Source organism: Osmerus eperlanus, chromosome 15, assembly GCF_963692335.1.
Source record: "Osmerus eperlanus chromosome 15, fOsmEpe2.1, whole genome shotgun sequence".
Taxonomy (NCBI): domain Eukaryota; kingdom Metazoa; phylum Chordata; class Actinopteri; order Osmeriformes; family Osmeridae; genus Osmerus; species Osmerus eperlanus.
This window is the reverse complement of record NC_085032.1, coordinates 1,766,668-1,786,802: the sequence shown is the minus strand read 5'-3', so window position 1 is coordinate 1,786,802 and position 20,135 is coordinate 1,766,668. Positions and strand designations below refer to the sequence as shown.

Sequence of the window (20,135 nt, the reverse complement as noted above, 5' to 3'; positions counted from 1 at the left end):
TTTATAGGAAATGTACAAGCAGTTTCAACTTTGGCTGAATCTAACAACGCTTACCACAGGAGAAACAGCTTACTTTTTTATACAGTAACTGAACATGACAATATTCAACACTGAGAATAGCTCAATGGGCTGGGATGGTGACCTGTAAAGTATAAGGTAGTAGGTTGGAATCCAGCCATTATCTTTTGGCCTGTCATAATTTTGATTATCTGTTTAGCTAAACAGGATGACATCATTCTGAAATAACATGTACAATTTCATGCAATTTCACCTTGAAATGTCAACCGTTTCTTAACCTTTGTCCCAAAGCTGACCAAAGCTAATACTCTGCCCTTTCTATTCATACAATCTCAACAGTTGGTGTGTAGCAGAGAGGATAGAGAGACTGACTTGTAACCTTATGCTCATGAGTTCAAATCCCCATTCAGCCTGTTGTTGGCCAAACATGAAGTAGTTTTGCTCTCTTGTTGTCCAACTCTCGATCTTCGACAGTGTACATGTTTAAAATATTTTGCCATTTGGCGGAGGAACCCGCATCGCTGCTTGCAGCTTTATTTATTATATATTATTTATGTTCCCACCCCTCAGGATCCCTCAATATTTGGACGACATAGACAACGCCGGTGTCATTAGGTTTTGTCTTGTTAGCGATTGCGTTGCTTGTATTGGGATTTACGTTCCGTTGCATGGTTTAGGCTTGAATTACGTTTGTGGCAAAAAGTGCCTTTTGGTCGCACAAGGGAACTCAGTGCTAGCCTTACATCACAACATCACATGTCAGCACACGTAAGCAACGATGCATAGAAACGACGTTCTAGTAGGACTATCATGCCGTGGTGTAGTAGCAGCATCATACATTTAAGCAGTTCAAGACTTGCATGTACAGTAAGTATTGTCACATTAAATAATGTATTTAAACTCAAACTTTCAATGCCACAGCCTAAACTTTGTTAAAGGAAATGTTTTTCATTTACGGCGGATTCAAACAATCCCCTCAGTGACGTTTGGCTAGCAACGGCAGCTAGGCTAGCTTGCTAGTAGCACAATTTACAGGGGTCAGCTTTTCCACGCAGGGCTCTAGACTGAGACATAATGGTCGCATTTGGCATTGTTACTGACAATGATCGCTTCGAGCAAACTTCTTTTGAATTATCCATAAATAAATGTCAAGCTTATTTACGTTTTTGGAGGCATATATTCAGTTAGCAGATGGTACTGTTTGAATCACGATTCCATCTGAGATAGAGCGACTAGCTCTACCGGTGACAACGTTGTTAGAATAAGCATGTTTCAAAGGGGGTTCTTTATTAATGAATGAATGCAATATGAGTAGGCTAAATGCTTGAAAATATCACTAGAAGGGGAAAACTTAAGGGACGTAGAGGTTAGGAAAAATAAATACAACGGATTGCCAAATTTCTTCGTTTTGATGCAACTTTTCAACTGAGGCTGCTATAGCCCAGTGATTTTCAAACACTGTGCCGCGGCACACTAGTGTGCCGTGAGAGATCGTCAGGTGTGCCGTGAGAAATGATTCAAGTTCACTTAAAGGCCATATGGCAGGTTTATTTTTCCAACGAATTTGCGCTATTTGCTTGTTGGTAATAAACATTTAAACTGTTATCCATTGTATTTGATGTTGTTGGGTGTCACAAAACGGAATATAATACTAAAAAGTAGCTACTTTTTGCAATGATTCTTCTTTCCCCCACAATGCATTGCATGACGTCACGTTGGGGAGACGACAGACCAAAGCCCGCTTAGAGACCATTGAAATCGATTAGAAATAAAAAGGCTAGTACCAGAGAATGTATAATATGTTCTCTGCTAGTACAATCAAAACGTGGGACATCTAATCAGAAATGTGTTTACAACGTCGGGGAAAATATTGAATTAGGGATGATCTTGGGGGGATTTTACAGGTGGGACTGGCAAGTTAGCCCATAGCTAGCCCATAGTCTTCTATTTCTAGATCTAGATAAGTTTACCGGTAGTACTAGTCTACATAGCTGAACTACAGCTAACAACATGATTGTCCGGGACAAGTGGATTTTTCTGTAGGGCAAGTGGAAGAGAAATGTACTTGCCCCACTGGATAAGTTTAATTAAACTCAAACAAAATAAAATGGCATGTTACTTGCACTGGCCTGCTTGCAAATACTGAGGATAGCTTACCAAAGTTGAGTTAGCCAATGTCGTTAGCGATGCTAGCTAACGTTAGTTTGCTAGCTGTATATAACATTTCACTGGGTCTTGTAGCTGTTTGATTGACTGAAATTATAATGAAATGTTATGTTCTACTAGCCATTTGCCTACTTTAGCGAGTCACAGTATTTCCAAGCCCTGATAGTGTAACTGAGAAGACGCAGTAAATAATTCCTCTTTCAAGTAATAAGCCCCCGTTCAAGTGTTGAGCAAGAAATTAGCTGCACGGTCTGTAGAGATATTTGGACAAAGCTGCAATACAGTACATAACAGAAAGTGTTTCATTCTGCAGAAATTGTGTAAATGTTTAATGTAACAAATAACACTTTTTATAACACTTCAATTGTTATTATTTGTATAATATTACAGGTCATCTTCGTTGGTCAAAGGCACAATCTTTACCCGGACGTGACTTTTGTGCATGGAAAATAGAAACGTAAATGTAGGGCTACTTGTCCAAAGGACAAGTGCCTCAAAAAGTCACTAGATATAAAGAAAATGTTGACTTTCACTTGATGATATTCACTGACAGAAAAAACATACATTTTGTATATGTGCACTGCTGTTTGTAGACTAGCTCCAGAGCTCGTTTCTGCGTTGCTAAATGATAGCAACTCGTCCGGACACTTCACCAACTCTCCACTCATTCTCCTCGGACCATCCATTTAATTCCTCCGGCAATTCCTCATTTGCCCTCTCATGTCTACTTAGTTCAAAATTATACGGCTGCGGGCCATTATACACATTAGTGGTTTTTGCCACCTCGTCTTCATCCCAGTCAGTCGCCATTGTTCTAGTAATAGGCCGAGGCTACTCTCCTCCACAACTCCCCAACGTGACGTCATCGCCGAATTGCGCTAATATGCTAATGCTAACACCAAAAACAACAAAAACTGGTCTTTAACACCATTTTGAGACACCATTTGGAGATATCTTAAATGATATACATATCTTGAGTGCTTCATGTACCCATTAATCAACAGTAGTGTTTAACCTGCCATATGGCTTTTACTTAGTTATTAAAAAATCAACATTTATTAATTATTATCTGCAAATAATATGCCATTGTTGAGTGTCTGTAATATAGTGACTGGCAGAGTAATGTAATATTCATCCGGGTGGCATCAGGTAGCTAACGTTAGTGCTAAATAAGTATTTAGCTGGTCGGCTCAATGACGCCGGGTGAGTAGGGCTCGTGAGACTGCTCACCAAAAGAACGAAGGGGAACCAAGTAGCCTCAACCATAGACATATATAAGGGCTAGATGTCTCGTCCGCGTTGCCGGCTATTGGAGTCGAACGTCCGCAAATGGCGGCCATCTTGCTACAGTCAACTCGCTCACCCATAACATTGTGTTGGTGCTACATGTACTTTTTAAATAACCATAACTTGCTCAATTTTCAACCAATTTTTAAACGGTTTGGTTTGTTATCAACGTCAGAGATGTAGTTATTCCAGTGCATACTTCTATTCTATAAAAATAAAAACATAAGTATTCCTAACTTTGCAGGTTTACTTCAAGGGGTGTCACCTTAAAGCCTATTAGGTTTGAAAAACCATAATTCAAAATTACATTTGATTTAGTGACCCAAACATATTGAGGCAATGTGGACAATTACATAAATACATCCCCTTTCAGCCATTTTGTATTTGATTCAACTGTCTTAAGTAACGTTTTTAAATACATCAATGATACATATCTGTACAATTTCCAGTCAATCTGACCTTTTGTTTAAGAGGAGATCGATTTTGAAGATTTTCCCAAATGATCACTGTACAGGAAAATCCATCATGGCGGACCTTATGGGTCCTTGAGGCTTTTTTGTCCCTTATTACAAATGAGGCATGTACACCAAGTTTCAGAAGAATTGGAGCAATGGGGTGGAAATCCCATCACTTTGAAAATCCGACTTTTGGACGTTGCCTGTGGCGCCCCCTATGGTCTGATGTGGCCCATATTTGGTGTGGGGGTACCCACTTGCATGTAGTATCAATGTGCCAAATTAGAACATTTATGACTAGGGACTTTTTGAGATAATGGGGCGCAAGGAGAAGAAAAATAAGAATAAGAATAATAATAAGAATACTAACAAAAACAATAGGTTCCCTCCTACCGGAGGAACCCTAATAATAAGAAGAATACTAACAGAAATCAATCAATCAATCAAAGTTTGTCGCATACACCAAATTGCTTCAGTGCAGCGAAATTCTTAAGACTTGGCCAGCAACATCTGCGCAGTAGACAGTAGATATAACTAACAAAGTAATATAGTAACATATACCAAAAATAGCATTTAACACTATAACATATAACACTATAACATATAACGTTAACAAGTAACAACAACACAAGAAGAGCTAGCAGCAGTTTAAAATGTGAAGAAATTAGGAATATAAAATTAAGTTAAAAATTAAAAATTGTGCAAATATATGTAGGAAGTGAAAACAATAGGTTCCCTCCTACTGGAGGAACCCTAATAATAATAATAATAATAATAGGAATACTAACAAAAACAATAGGTTCCCTCCTACCGGAGGAACCCTAATAAGAATAATAACAAAAACAATAGGTTCCCTCCTACCGGAGGAACCCTAAATATATATGAGAGAGAACAATGGTTGTGCTCGCCGAAGGCTTGAGCACAACCCATTCACAACCATACCATACCATTCACAATTCCCTCTTGCAGAGGAAATGAGATGACAACTGTTTCATTCTACACTTCACTCTTAGTATTTTGAATTAATGAGCAGCAACAAATTTAGGCTTTTAAATCTTCATAAAGAATGAGTACGCATTTTTATAGAAAATACACAGAAATATCAGTTGTAAATGTCAGTAAAAAAAATGGACCCATCTGCAACCGACGCAAGCACATCCCACAATTTCCCCAGAAATTGTACCCTCTCTAGTTTTAATTACTTTACCAAGTTAGCTCACTGTGTGTGACTCCTGCGATGCTGCAAGTTGTCACAGCTTGTCAATGTGAATATTTTCAGTAATGAAATACACCAATAAGGACTGATACATAACAATAAGGCAAGGCCTTATTCTTCTGTTTATTAATATTTGCATTTGTCTAATGTCTACTGCAGAGAACACAGGTAAACAGAAATCCCACTGTAAATCCCAGTGCCCCCGTCTCCCCCTTTTGGCCCCCTGAACCCAAACAAAGTTGTTTCTGCTCAAAGTACTTGCTCTGGGGGCAAACACACAAGGAAGCTGTCTATTGTCATGACATACTGTTGGCTAAATTTCACTTTGATAGATATTTTGTCAACACAGCATGGTCAGACCACAACACAATGTGGTCAGAACAATGGATCTGAAAAAATGAGGGTCTTGGAGCAACACAAGCTAATATACTACTACTTCTTCAACCTGGGATGAAGAAAACTGTAGCCCAATGATTGCTCCTCCTTTCAGAACCTTGTTCTGAGCAAAAGCATAATGGTTCGGGACAATGTGGTTGCACGTGGCCAATAGCACAGACATACCTAAAGTGTGATATGCTCAGGCCGTTGTGTTTACCATTTAAGAGAGAACGTTGTTAAAATCCAAGAAACTGACCTAATCTTTAATCTACAAAATGTATGTTCTGGTTTATAGTCCTCCCCTGTCCTCTTAAATGGTTTGAGGGCTATGGGACTTTAATATAGTAAAACAGGTTAGAATTGAGTTACAAATTGAGAGAAATAAGGAGGATTGACTTCTCTCCAGCTAATAAAATACATTAGTTCACACGAGGGATGGTGAAGACGTGCAAATAAACCAGACAGAAAAATGAAAAGAATGTATTCTCTGTCAAGCTTTACGAGTTTGACAAAGCATAAGAAACTCGCTGGCTATTTTCACAGATGCGACAATATAAACACACACTCACCCCAGGTTGAGGTGCTTCAGCTTCTGTAGGCTGCTGATCTGGGTGGGCAGCTCTTCAATCTGGTTGTTGAAAACATTCAGAACCTCCAGGTTCTTCATGTCTGCAATGTTGGAAGGAACGACTGAGGAAAATGTGAAATGGAAAATGTGAAATTTGTGAAAGAATGAAAATTCAAGAAACAAAAGAGTGAAAATGAGAGTGATATAGATGAAACTACAACTCTCAATTTCAAGCCTCCCATTCATCTGAGCACATCAACATTGCAAACTCCATCACTTCAAACACAACATAGAATCAAAAAATGAACACAGCGGCTAAACAGTGATACACCACCCTGTTAAAAACATCAGTGCAACATGACTTGACTAAACAATCTAATAATCGTTAGGTTCACTGACTGGATGTCTTTAATGGTTGAATTAGTTGCCTCTATGACCGAGGCCAAGGGTTTGTCATCTTAATGATGAGTCATTTAGCATAACTGATAAGTCACACATGACCTACCCTGCAACCCACACCTCCCACACCACCCTTACTCCTCCTCCTCTCTGATCAGGTCAATCTAGAGAAGACAAAGATTGATGCGTAAGAGACAGGAGGGGGGAGGTAAGTTTGATAAATGGTAAAGACAGAGAGGGGATAGATGTAGGGATGGAGTGGGAGGCGTACACAAACAGACCAAGTGAACATGACACGAATGGCCCTGGGGAGATTAGGATGGCCGAGCGTTGTTCTGGCATACTGATAATGTATCAGAAAGGGTGTGTGTGTGTGTGATCACAACCTATTGTAGTTGGTGAAACTTCAAAAGCACTTTTCAAATCCCGCACACCCCAAGGAAGTAGAGAAAACTGTAATTTTCAAACTGGCTAATGGAAATTAACTGTTGTGTTTAATTATCAGACATTTAGGTCTCAGAAAGAAAACCGATCATAGAAAATCAGGTGTGCTTTCAACAACCTCGTTTGAACCCATTTGCCCTTCAAACAAAGGTTTACATTTCTGACTTGACTTCGGTGGGAATTTATGACAGAGCCTTTAACTTTGTAAACTCTCCAAATCCCATTATTCATTTATTTTAGGATTATTTGAACATAGTTGGACCACATCTGACCTGGGGCCTGTACTACGAATCAAGATTTGGCGTTAGCGAGGTAACTTCAGGTTCAACCCAGGGTTTTCTGTATCACAATGGTGGATCACTTGTTACCAGGGTAGATCGCCATGGTAACACATGCTGAACGGCTAACCTGGTCGGGAGCAGGTTAAGATGGAGATCAGAGATCAACCGGATAAAAGCCCCGTCCACTAACTCATTCTTGAGGATAATGGCTTCACCGTTCATAGAAGATCCTGTGGAGCTTGGTGCGCAGATAGTGAGAGGTGCGCTCAGAAGAGCCAGAACATCAGAATCAGAAAGGGTTTTAATCGCCATGAAAGTTTGCACAGACAAGCAATTTGCTTTGGCATGAAGGTGCATACATTAAACATATAGGAATCTTAAAGGCCATATGGCAGGTTAAACACTACTGTTGATTAATGGGTACATGAAGCACTCAAGATATGTATATCATTTAAAATATCTCCAAATGGTGTCTCCAAATGGTATTAAAGACCAGTTTTTTCGTTTTTGGTGTTAGCAATTAGCATATTAGCGCAAATCGGCAATGACGTCACGTTGGGGAGTCGTGGAGGAGAGAAGCCCCAGCCAATACTAGAACTATGGCGACTGACTGGGATGAAGAAGAGGTGGCAAAAACCACTAATGTGTATGATGGCCCGCAGCCGTATAATTTCGAACCAAGTAGACATGAGAGGGCAAATGAGGAATTGCCCAGACCTGATGGCCGTCAAAGCCAATTAAATGGATGGTCCGAGCAGAATGAGTGGAGAGTTGGTGAAGTGTCCTGGTGAGTTGCTATCATTTAGCAACGCAGCAACGATCTCTGGAGCTAGTCTACGAACAGCAGTGCACATATACAATGTTTTTTTTTTTTACTGTCAGTGAATAGCACCGAGTGAAAGTCAACGTTTTCTTTATATCTAGTGATAGTGATCATTCAGGGCCTGAAAAACATTTTTAAGCACTTAGCCCTACATTTACGTTTCACTTTTCCATGCACAAAAGTCACGTCCGGGTAAAGATTGTGGCTTTGACCAACGAAGATGAGTTGTAATATTATACAAATGATAACAATTGAGGTGTTATAAAAAAAGGTATTTGTTACATTAAACATTTACACAATTTCTGCAGAATGAAACACTTTCTGTTATGTAATGTATTGCAGCTTCGTCCCAATATCTCTACAGACCGTGCAGCTAATTTAATGCTCAACACTTGAACACTTGGCTTATTACTTGAAAGAGGAATTACTGCGTCTTCTCAGTTACACTATCAGGGTTTGGAAATACTGTGACTTGCAAAAGTAGGCAAATGGCTAGTAGAACATAACATTTCATAATAATTTCAGTCAATCAAACAGCTGCAAGACCCAGTGAAATGTTATATACAGCTAGCAAACTAACGTTAGCTAGCATCGCTAACGACATTGGCTAACTCAACTTCGGTAGGCTATCCTCAGTATTTGCAAGCTGGCCAGTGCAAGTACAGTATGGCATTTTATTTTGTTTGAGTTTAAACTTGTCCAGTGGGGCAGGTACATTTCTCTGCCTTACAAAAAAATCCACTTGTCCCGGACAATCATGTCGTTAGCTGTAGTTCAGATAAGTAGACTAGTATTACCGGTAAACTTATCTAGAAAGAAGACATCATGCTAGCTATGGGCTAGCTATGGGCTAACTTGCCAGTCCCACCTAGAAATCCCCCCAAGATCATCCCTAATTCAATATTTTCCCCGACGTTGTAAACACGTTAACGATTAGATGTCCCGTGTTTTGATGGTACTAGCAGAGAACATATTAGACATTCTCTGGTACTAGCCTAGTGTTTATTTCTAATCGATTTCAATGGTCTGTAAGCGGGCTTTGGTCGGTCGTCTCCCCAATGTGAAGTCATGCAATGCATTGTGGGGAAAAGAAGAATCATTGCAAAAAGTAGCTACTTTTTAGTATTATATTCCGTTTTGTGACACCCAACAACATCAAATACAATGGATAACAATTTAAATGTTTATTACCAACAAGCAAATAGCGCAAATTCGTTGGAAAAATAAACCTGCCATATGGCCTTTAAAAAGATCTAACTATACTAAAGGTACATAGACTAGCAATGCTAAGACTTAAAATAATTTAGAGAAACATTTAGAGACCGAAAAATCCCTTTGGCATTCCCTGATGAGTATTTTTTATGAAAGATATAGATTCTCAGCTGAGGGAATTATCTACATATCTTTGCCAGCTTCTTGAGCCGTATGTTGCCAATGTGACACATCGAAGCCATGCGCTCACAGTCCCACAGACTATGCATAGCGTTGCGTTATTTCGCTACGGGTACTTTTATGTAGTGTCATGTTATGTTATTCCTATTCACTAGGGTGTCTCCCTTTAACCCCTTCTGTTGTCCTTGGGTTGCTTTGACCCATTTTCTAATTATTTCCATATCAGAAATTTGGGTTTCCTTCAACAAAAACATTTCAAACCAAAAGGAAGAATGTGTATGGTACCGTAGAATGCCCCTCACAAGTTAAATAAATGATAATTTCACTACTTTCATTGAATTTGGATGTTTCATTCACTTTTATAGCATTTTTCAAAAATAATAAATTGGACATTGAAAGAAAGAAATGGTGAAAACCCCCATAAAAGACTCAAAAGGCACAACAAAAAAGCCACAAAAAGGTATAAAAAGACCAAAACGTAGAAAAAGGTTTAACAAATACATCCTCATGTCTTCTCCCTTTCATAGGAACACAGAAAAAGAATGTCAGTGTAACTAATTTTCGTGTCATTAATCCAGCCATGTACTATCTCTTCTCATATTCCAGTTTTTCTATCTACAGCCTTGTTTTTTTAATTAAAGGCTTCTTATAGCCTACTCTATATCGAGCTCCAGGGTTCTTTTATACAGGGCCCTCACATTGTCTGCTCCAACCTGAAACAAATAAAGAACATTGTCCCTTTGCACGGCACACTTGGAGAAAGTTGAAGGTGTCCATTGGACTACTGTGTTTCAAGGTTCATTGTTTATACCTCGTGTCTTTGTCTTGGCCTTGAAGTGAAGACCCTAGGCTCAGGAGGAGGAAGAAGTTCCTCTTCCTGCTGAGTTTAACACCAAAGCAATTTAATCAATTGAGTCATTTGAAATGAGCACTTTAAGGACTTGTGTCTCATGTTCAGACCACCACCATTAGCAAGTCATTACAGACACTTCAATCACAGCCACACGTTCACACACACTCACCATTTTTACCACCAGCAAGTGGTAAAAAAAACTCAAAAGTGTACCCCCAAAATGCTCTCTGAGCAGGCAGACACAGTTTCCTGATCATCTAGTACCTCCACTTAAGAAAGTAAATGACATATTTGATAAATATTCAGCAACAACATATGGCATACATACTGACGTATGACTATTAGTTTCACTGTTACCTCTGTATGGCACAGTGGGACGACAGTGGATGGTGGCAGCAACACCACTGTATTTCCTGTCACTGCAGAGAACAATAATACATTTCACTCCTACAATATTCATAAATATTTGTTGAATGAACATGGTCACATAGATTACTTGAAACATACATATGCCTGGGTTTCCGAGCTGCTGCCACCAGGGTCTGAAGAAATGCCCCCTACCACTCCTTCCATCATGGGGCGACCCTGATAGCTGGAGAGGGCCAGCTCCTCAGCAAGAGTGAAGTCCTGTGGAGGAGGGCTCCCTCCAGTTGTTTTCTTTTCCTAATTTTTCTTCCTGTTGGCTGCAAGCAATGTCATTGTTCTATAGGCCCTTTGTATACCAATATCCTGCAAAAGCGACTGACTCGGGCAATTCAGCCTCGTACTTTTTGGCCTTAAAATATGTGCAAGTATTGCCTACTGCTCCTTACCGTTTTGAATTATGTTTTTATTTTTTATTTGCTCCCATGATCGTTTGCCACTGCCAGGGTTGCAACTAAAATAATACAGCAACAAAAGTTTAACGTTATGGAATGCACAAGTGTAATTATGGTCACATCTTGTGCCTGGGGCAGTGATATCAATAAGTCATGTAGCTTACGCATTTACAGCGTCTGCTATTTTCTGCCAGCTTGGCAGCAGCGACTTTGTTGATTTTTGCCAGTATTATATGTCTGTATTCCTGATATGTTTGTATTACAATATTTCACGCAGGAGGAGTAGACAACGTTTGTAAGCTTATTGTCTGCGTGAAATATGCGGCTCTTGTTTTGTCCATGTTTGCGATTGGACATACGGTGCAAACACCGCCCCTTTATGTGAACACGCACGTCTCTAGATTGGAAATATCTGGGTTGAGTTAGAGAGTTGATAACCGCCGTCGTGATACCGTTTATCGTGATTGCCATTGTTAGGCTTTGTGTAGCCGGGTAACTGAAAGTAATCCAGAGCATGTTGATCTTGATTCGTAGTACAGGCCCCAGGAGGCTCATTTATAAAACTGCGTAGAATTCATGTGAAAATGTTGTGCACAATTGAAACACAGAAAGAGTACGCACAAAAATATTTCGATTTATAAAACAGGGTGCACGCCCATCCCACTGGGTTTGCTGGACACAGTGTGGGCATGATTACATTGACAGTTATGTGCAACGAACATGTGATAACATATGTGACACTGTGCATTCGTATTTGTCCGACTGAGGCAACAGCATAATCTAAAATGTCCTAATTTTAACCTTATCATCTATTAGAATGAATTTCATAACATTTAAGAAGTGTTGAAACATTTACGATCCAATCAAATATTATTTGCCATTAAACTGTACAAATATTAGGGGGGGTTCTTTTGCATGAAAATATATGTTTTTATTAGAAATCCTTTTTTGAGTGTGTGCTCCAGGGAACTGTTCATATGTAATATGTGAGAGGTTATAAAAAAAATATATTTTCCACAATGTTATCAATTTGAAGGATTTTCTTGAGTTTCATCCTTCTGCCATCGGAGTAGCAGTTTCTCATTTATTGTGCGCATGCATGAGCCAGTGTGTGCGGAGGACCACACATTTCCGCATGAAGTTTGTTTTTTCATAATCCCAACGTTGGCATAGGAACTGGTTCATGCATTCTTTTGTGCTTATGCAACCTTTATAAATAGGCCACAGGGGTTTACTCATGTTTCAGTGTGTTATTGGGTTGACCAAAATGGTTGGTAGGCTATAGGATATGACTAAAGTAAAGTAAAACATTGGGGCCAAGAACATTTTGTAATTATAGTCTGAGGACACAGCACTCGAAAGTACGTTTTAAAAAGTTAAGTGTTCTTAATTTTCACAGTGCAACCAAACCGGAATGTTATTAAAAGGATGTCTCTGTAGTCTACCGCTTTAAAGATCCCATGACATGCTGTTTTTGGATGCTTTTAAATAGGCCTTAGTGGTCCCCTAATACTGTATCTGAAGTCTCTTTACCGAAATTCAGCCTGTGTGCAGAATTACAGCCACTACGAGCAGTCCCACAATGAGCTTTCCTCAGGACGTGCCGTTTCTGTGTCTGTAGCTGTAAATGCTATGAGGAAGAAAAAGGTGGGGTTAACTGCCATGCTTCGGTCGTTTGCAAGCCATGATGTCTCGAGGAAAAAACAATATTGCGCTCGCACAGTCGTAGCTAATTTTCTCATTGGTGGGCCAAATTCTCTGTGCGGGCAAAGCAGAGAAAGGGGAGGTAACCTTCCTCCTTATGACGACACAAGGAGAGGAATTTCAAAACCGAGCGTTTCAGCTTTCATTTTCTCAAAGGCGGAGAAGAATACCCAGGGCTCGGTTTACACCTATCGAAATTTTCTAGCCAGTGGTGGACCAAAGGCAGGCTAGGGGAACTCATATTAATGTTAAATAACCTCCTAAAGTGAACATTTCATGTCATGGGACCTTTAAGACCACTCTTGTATGTCTTTCATAAAGGTTGACCTTGGATTTTAAAAATCTATTGCATTTCTTCTGTGACAGTCTCCATGGGTCATGTGAGTGTGGTGAATCAATGCAGATACAGTCCAGAGTCAGATGACCATAGTACACATCACTTCTTCCAAAGATGAAGAACTAACAGACCAAATCAGTCCACAATAAGGTCCATTCTATTGATCTCCAACGATCACAGTAGTTCACTCTTTTCATGCGCAACCGATGGTAGTTGATTGAGTTGAGTCGTTTATTAAGGTTGCATGTTCGCAGAATAGCATGAGTTTAAAGTAGCATACAGCAGCCCAAAGTGAATTTTTCCTAAGTGTGTGTGTGTGTGTATCTTAAAATTAATTGGGATCAGTTACATTTTGCTGTGTGTGCGTAGGTTGGTGTAACTGATCTGACACTCCACTGCAGATAATGGTGAGAGAGATTGATAGTAATAAGGAAGAGCCATGTTATCAATTAGCAGGGAAAGGGTCCACACCCAAGCTCTGCTAAGCATATCACTTTCTCCCCCTCACTTGTATCCCATATCTCTTCATTCCTTACTTTCCATCCACCTATTCTCTCTCTTTTTGCAAGTACAATCCCCCTGTACTTTTACCTCACTAATGAAAGACTGTCCAAATGTAACCATAATTCCTGTCTGCCTTCAAAAGTCCAAAAAGACGACACTATCTTTTATATATGGGGCTTTTTAAAGCAAGTAGGGCAAGATCAGAGAATTTCAGAGCACAAAAACAAATGCACTGTTATGATAAAGAATAAAGTCATGGACTAAAGAATAAGACTCACAACACAATGCACCAACCTTCATAGGACAAATTAATACCATCAATGACTAAAATTCTGTTTTACCCACATACATATTGCAACACACCTTTCCCACCCGTAGATATGAGGGAATGGATAATGATCCTAATTAGCTCACCTAAAATGTCTTTGATCTTCTCTATAAATAGAGAGGGGATAAATGTGTAATCTCCTTGGCTGTGATGGTCACAGACAATTAGTAGAGACAGGGACAGGGAGATGCACACAGGTAAACAAGCCAAATAATTTGTTTTATGCACACAGATTAGAAGCCTAGTCCTTCACTGAAATGGACAAGATAGAATAAGTGTGCTCTCTAGTGGTCTTGGTTAGTAGTACAGAAGGCCACATACTGTAGGATTGTGTCAAATCATCATACAAATACACTGTAAAATACTTGAGTAACCACAGAGGATGAAAAGAGAGAAAGACACAGAGAATAATCATGACTTACTTGTGAGCTTGTTGTGACTAAGAACCAGCTGTGTGATGTTGGACAAGGTGACTGAAACATAGAAGACGTATACAATCAGCCCACTATCAACATGTCATACTTCAATATTTATTCTGCATTTATATTCTACCATTCATCTAAAATTCTAAATGTTAGGCCTATATGTGATCTGTATTGTAAAAGACTGACAATTGTAGCTACCCAGATGTGTTCTATTGCTGATTTATATCATTTAACTCATTAATGCACAATTATTGCCATAGTAAAGAAAATAATTAAAATATGGATTTCGTTTTTAACTGTATTCCAGCGGGCTGGAACAGACTAGCCTTAATGTCCTTACATAGTCCTGGGATGTCCAGCATGTTGGATATCCCTCTGTCACACATGTCCACCTCAGGTATATTCTTATCCCGACTCTCCTCCACAATTTTCTTCAAAGACTTTGACATCTTCTACAATTAAACACCATACATAGGGAGTCAGATGGCTGAGCGGTTAGGGAATCGGGCTACTAATCAGACGGTTTCTGGTTCGATTTTCGGCAGTGCAAAAAATAAAAAAATATGACGTGTCCTTGGACAAGGCACTTCACCCTACTTGCCTCGGGGAAATGTCCCTGTAATTACTGTAAGTCGCTCTGGATAAGAGCGTCTGCTAGATGACTAAATGTAACATATACAAAGAATGTGAGTAGTGAAAATCTACTCCACGGATCGGCTAGGACGAGTTCAAGTGCAGTGAGATGTGAAAGTTAAGAAAAACAACAAACTTGAAGTATTTTCAGAGAAGCAATCGTATTGTATCTTTATCAGAAAATCCTACCTTTTAGTCTGCAATGGATAATGGGTAAAAATTGCTCGAAAAAGGTACGACTTTAGCTAATTACTTTGTAGATAGAGCTACCACTACACACCCAAACGGAAGTCGATGTGCGTTCCATAGAATTCTCAAGCTTCCATAAAAGGGAACTTCCTACAAACGGATGTAGGCTTTGTCAACAACAAAAAAGCTACAAGCGTAGTTTCCTTTTTCATCAAATAACTTTTCAAGACAAAAAGGAAAGTTTATACAGTAGGATCAAGGGCTTGGTCCCGTATAGAGCCGCTTGTTGTCCTTTTAAGCAGGATGTTGCAACAGAAATAGGCTCCGCAGTGAAACAATGCAGCAACACTTCGGACATGTGGTTAGCGACCTTTTATTTAATTTTTTGTGTGTGAGCAAATATCACATATTAAGGACCAAGTGGGTCCGTATCCCTTGTGGCCATTGGTTTTTCTATTTTGCAACCCGTGTCGATAAAACGCAAAATAGGGCCGTAATATCGTTTTGTCACTTTAGTAAGTCGAACACACATTTAAGTAGGCAATTGTTTTTGGTCGTTTCGTTTTTTTTTAATAATGATATAACCATATAACACAAATGGTATAACGAGCCATTAATCCTTGTTTTTATTATTCCATATCCTTTATACTGATATCTGCAAAAGATGAAAAATAGGCTCGTAATATCGATTTGTCCATTTCGGATGTCAGAACCAGATGATGGGGAAATGCGTGCTTGCCGTTGTTTTGTTTTATTTTGGAACGACGGAATAACCATAAAACACAAATGGTATAACGAGTCATTTAGTCGTTTGTTTGATCGGCCGTAGTATGCATACTGGCACAAGTGAAAAAGAGAGAGAGGGGGAGAGACATGTAAATGATTGGGGGTGTTATTACTTCCGAACACCAGAGGGCAGCAACGACTAGCTTGTTTTAAAATCTGTGATCTGTAGGGCTACTATCTTGACGACACAGAAGCAGGTTCTTTAAAACACACACACCAAGCTGGAGGTACATGCAGGGGCGGATCTACCGGGGTGGCATGGGGTGGCAAATGCCACCCTAAAAATAGCCTTGCCACCCCAGCTGCCACCCCAGTTGGCAGCTTTGAAAACAAAGAAAAGTTGTGGCTCATCGGACATTTACGAGAGCAAATTTCTAATATCCGAATGCAAATTAGCAAGTCAAATAATGACCCAAATTTACTAAACCAAGATTCTACAATAATATAACTAATAAAAGTAGGATTACAAGTAACACACATACATTTGGTTCACCCCTGGTCTGTATATATAAAACCATACACTCTGTTAACAGATCCTTTCCCCAGGTCAAGAGTATGGGCCGTATTCTCTGTTAACGGATCCTTTGCCTCAGATCAAGAATACAGATTGTTTTACATATTTGTTTAAATACTTCACGCGACCAGAGTTCTTGTACGCTATCAGAGTTCGCCAACTCTGACCTAGACAAAATAAAATTAGCAAGTCAAATAATGACCCAAATTTACTAAACCAAGATTCTACAATAATATAACTAATAAAAGTAGAAAAACCCTTTTGAGATAAAATTACTTAAATGCTTCGGTAAAAAGGTAAGTTTTAAGCTGTCTTTTAAAAATGTCTAGAGTGTTTTCTTCCCTAATATTTATGGGTAATTTGTTCCATAGTTTTGGGGTGTAATTGACAAAGGCCGAATCACCAATCTTCTTGTGACTGCTTCTGGTGACCTCTAATAGGCCTGCATTTGATGATCCCAGTGTTCTAGCTGGTGTGTAGTTTATAAGGGAGTTAGCAATGTAGCTAGGTCCTTGTCCGTGTAGAGCTTTGTATGTGAGGAAAAGGACCTTAAAGTCAATTCTGAAGGTAACAGGGAGCCAGTGTAAAGTAGCTAGGACAGGACTAATGTGTTCTCTCCTTTTAGTTTTGGTTAATAATCTAGCTGCAGAATTTTGAATGAGCTGCCCGCCCCCTAAAGCAAAGGTGCCCGCGCTCAAGTCCAAATGGCAGCCGGTGGTAGTGATGTGTCGTTCGTGAACGATTCGTTCATTTTGAACGAATCCTTACAAGGACTCGGGAGTAACGAGTCCTCTCAAAGAGTGATTCGTTCATTTTCTCGTGGCCGCGCATCGGGGCTGTTGCATAGGCTCGTCCAAGTAAACATAAAAAATTCATTCATTTCCCGACTCGGTCTTCGGGTACGAGTATTTGGATCATTTTTCACGTGACCTGCATAGGCTCTGTAGTGGTAGCTAGAGGAAACGAACGATTCGTTCATTTCCCGACTCGGTCTTTCCACGAGTCTTTGGATCATTTTTCACGTGACCTGCATAGGCTCTGTAGTGGTAGCTAGAGGAAACGAACGATTCGTTCATTTCCCGACTTGGTCTTTCTACGAGTCTTTGGATCATTTTTCACGTGACCTGCAAAGGCTCTGTACTGGAGGAAACGAACGATTCGTTCATTTCCCGACTCGGTCTTTCTACGAGTCTTTGGATCATTTTTCACGTAACCTGCATAGGCTCTGTAGTGGTAGCTAGAGGAAACGCTAGAGGGAACGATTCATTCATTTCCCGACTCGGTCTTTCTACGAGTCTTTGGATCATTTTTCACGTGACCTGCATAGGCTCTGTAGTGGTAGCTAGAGGAAACGAACGATTCGTTCATTTCCCGACTCGGTCTTTCTACGAGTCTTTGGATCATTTTTCACGTGACCTGCAAAGGCTCTGTACTGGAGGAAACGAACGATTTCTTTCATTTCCCGACTCGGTCTTTCTACGAGTCTTTGGATCATTTTTCACGTGACCTGCATAGGCTCTGTAGTGGTAGCTAGAGGAAACGAACGATTCGTTCATTTCCCGACTCGGTCTTTCTACGAGTCTTTGGATCATTTTTCACGTGACCTGCAAAGGCTCTGTACTGGAGGAAACGAACGATTTCTTTCATTTCCCGACTTGGTCTTTCTACGAGTCTTTGGATCATTTTTCACGTGACCTGCAAAGGCTCTGTACTGGAGGAAACGAACGATTCGTTCATTTCCCGACTCGGTCTTTACCGGGGCTGCCTGCTACGCGCCAGCCCCGGTATCCCTCATCATTGTTGACATGGAGGTTACCTCTGTCGCGCTGTGACCCCTGTAAAATCCCCACGCCGCAGGCAGATGACGTCAACCTCACATGCCTGCCGCCGGCGGGAGCTAGCACCGAAGGTTGTGCCACACCACTAGCAGAGTCCCACAGCGAGATCAACGGACCGACCACGCCACTCCCTCCGCCACCGTCTACCCGTTCCGCCTTTATTTTAGGACGGGCGCCCAGTCCCTCGCGAGCAGCCATCTCCGCAGTGGAAGTTGATCGCTGTAGCAATGGCTAGGTTCAAGCACTTCTGGCACCAATGTAGCGTCCCTGACACGGGTCGTTATAAGTCGGAGACTAGACGTGATATTTTGGTTAAGGCTTTTATTTTCTTAACAACAGGCAGCCATTTAGGCTACTGCCCACGCCCAAACTAACCCTTTTTACTACGTAGAACTTGCTATTAACAGCTAACACAGTGGAGTACAACGGTTGCTAATATAGTATGACACAGGTTCACTACAACAGCCACAACTTAAGAGCCCCGAACCCGCCCAAACTTCCCCTTATATCGCCTGTTGTCACCCCGGAACTTAAACGTGACCCCCCGTACTCTACCAATAATGTCCTGACATTCTTTCCCCCTTCCTGAAGTGCAGGGTCGCTACAATATATTAGAAACATTACAAGACGGCGCTCCAGTGTGTTCAAACAAGGGCAAAAGTGCCATACGATATCAGTTGAAAAAGACAATCACATCCGTGCAAGAAACCCTCCCCCCACCTAAATTACCGCTTTTAGCTCTGTTGACGTTTTAATGAAGTGCATTGAGGCAATCATTGAGCAAATCGTACCTTTTTTTATATAAAAAACACAATATTATTTTCTCATGTAACTTCTATTCAGTTTGGATTAAATGTAGAGTTAACTTAACTCAAAACATTACATTTAAATCTATTCCATTTTGCAAAAGGCCACTGTAGTGACAATACAATTGTTGTCCTTACATCCATCACATACACACAATTTTAAAATGTCCTTTGAAAGTAAATTACTGTTCTGCTTGTGACGATTCGTATATTAGCCTACACTTCTGTGCTTAAAAGTTAGTATACTAGCTTGAGAGCACCATAGCTATGGGAATGAGAGTGAATGCAATTAAAGGGGCGGCTGTGTCTACATACAATTTTTCTTGTTGTTTGTTTATAATTTGAATATAAATGTGTACATAACAGTTAGTTCCAACCAAGTAGGCCTACTTTAATTGTACAGGAGGCATTCCATGAGTGCTGATATTTGACAGCCTCAGACAGCATGAGTCTGTCACTGGGCCTTATGAAAAGGCTCTTGTCTTGATTGCAATGCAGCTAGGGGAGGTTCTAGACCATGGAGGGGGGGGCATTACATTGGGGCCAGTGGTTCTGTTAGAGGGGCCAGTTACATTAAACATTTTTGTTGTCATATAGTTTTCTTCATTGCAGTGCAGGCCTTAACATGCAAAAGCAGTGGCACCCCCAGAAATGTTTTATAGAAGTGGCCAGATAGGGCCACTGAAATCTTTGGGTGGCACTCCAAAATCAAAAGCCATAACTGAATTTCAGGAATTGTATTATTCTGTTGTAGTATATAGGATAGTTGAAAACAGCAGTGGGCTGGGGAAGGGTGATAGGATCTGAGTGTGGAGATACGTTGTTTTATATGCCGGATTATTTTGATATACAGTACACAGTCATCTTTTATGCAGGATACAGAGAGAATAGAGTATAGAGACTTAAACAATTGGAAAGCGTGAGAAGGTAAAGAAGTGAGTGGAGAAAAAGAGAAGCAAACCCTGGTGGTGCA

At 40.3% G+C, this 20,135-nt stretch overlaps 1 protein-coding gene across 2 annotated transcripts in view; it reads right to left on the bottom strand.

The window, feature by feature from the left end:
- The window catches only part of rsu1 (Ras suppressor protein 1), a 110,882-nt gene extending 95,360 nt beyond the window's left edge, over positions 1-15,522 (bottom strand). Inside the window, exons 1-4 of one of the 2 annotated variants that reach the window (XM_062479603.1) lie at positions 15,219-15,522; positions 14,737-14,922; positions 14,394-14,444; positions 6,090-6,210 (exon numbers count right to left, since the gene is read on the bottom strand). In XM_062479603.1, coding sequence (XP_062335587.1) covers positions 6,090-6,210; positions 14,394-14,444; positions 14,737-14,845 — 281 coding nt within the window. In that variant the 5' untranslated portion in view covers positions 14,846-14,922; positions 15,219-15,522. The remainder of the gene's footprint in view (positions 1-6,089; positions 6,211-14,393; positions 14,445-14,736; positions 14,923-15,218) is intronic. The other variant, XM_062479602.1, reaches the window with a different exon arrangement.
- Between the last annotated feature and the right edge of the window lie 4,613 nt (positions 15,523-20,135).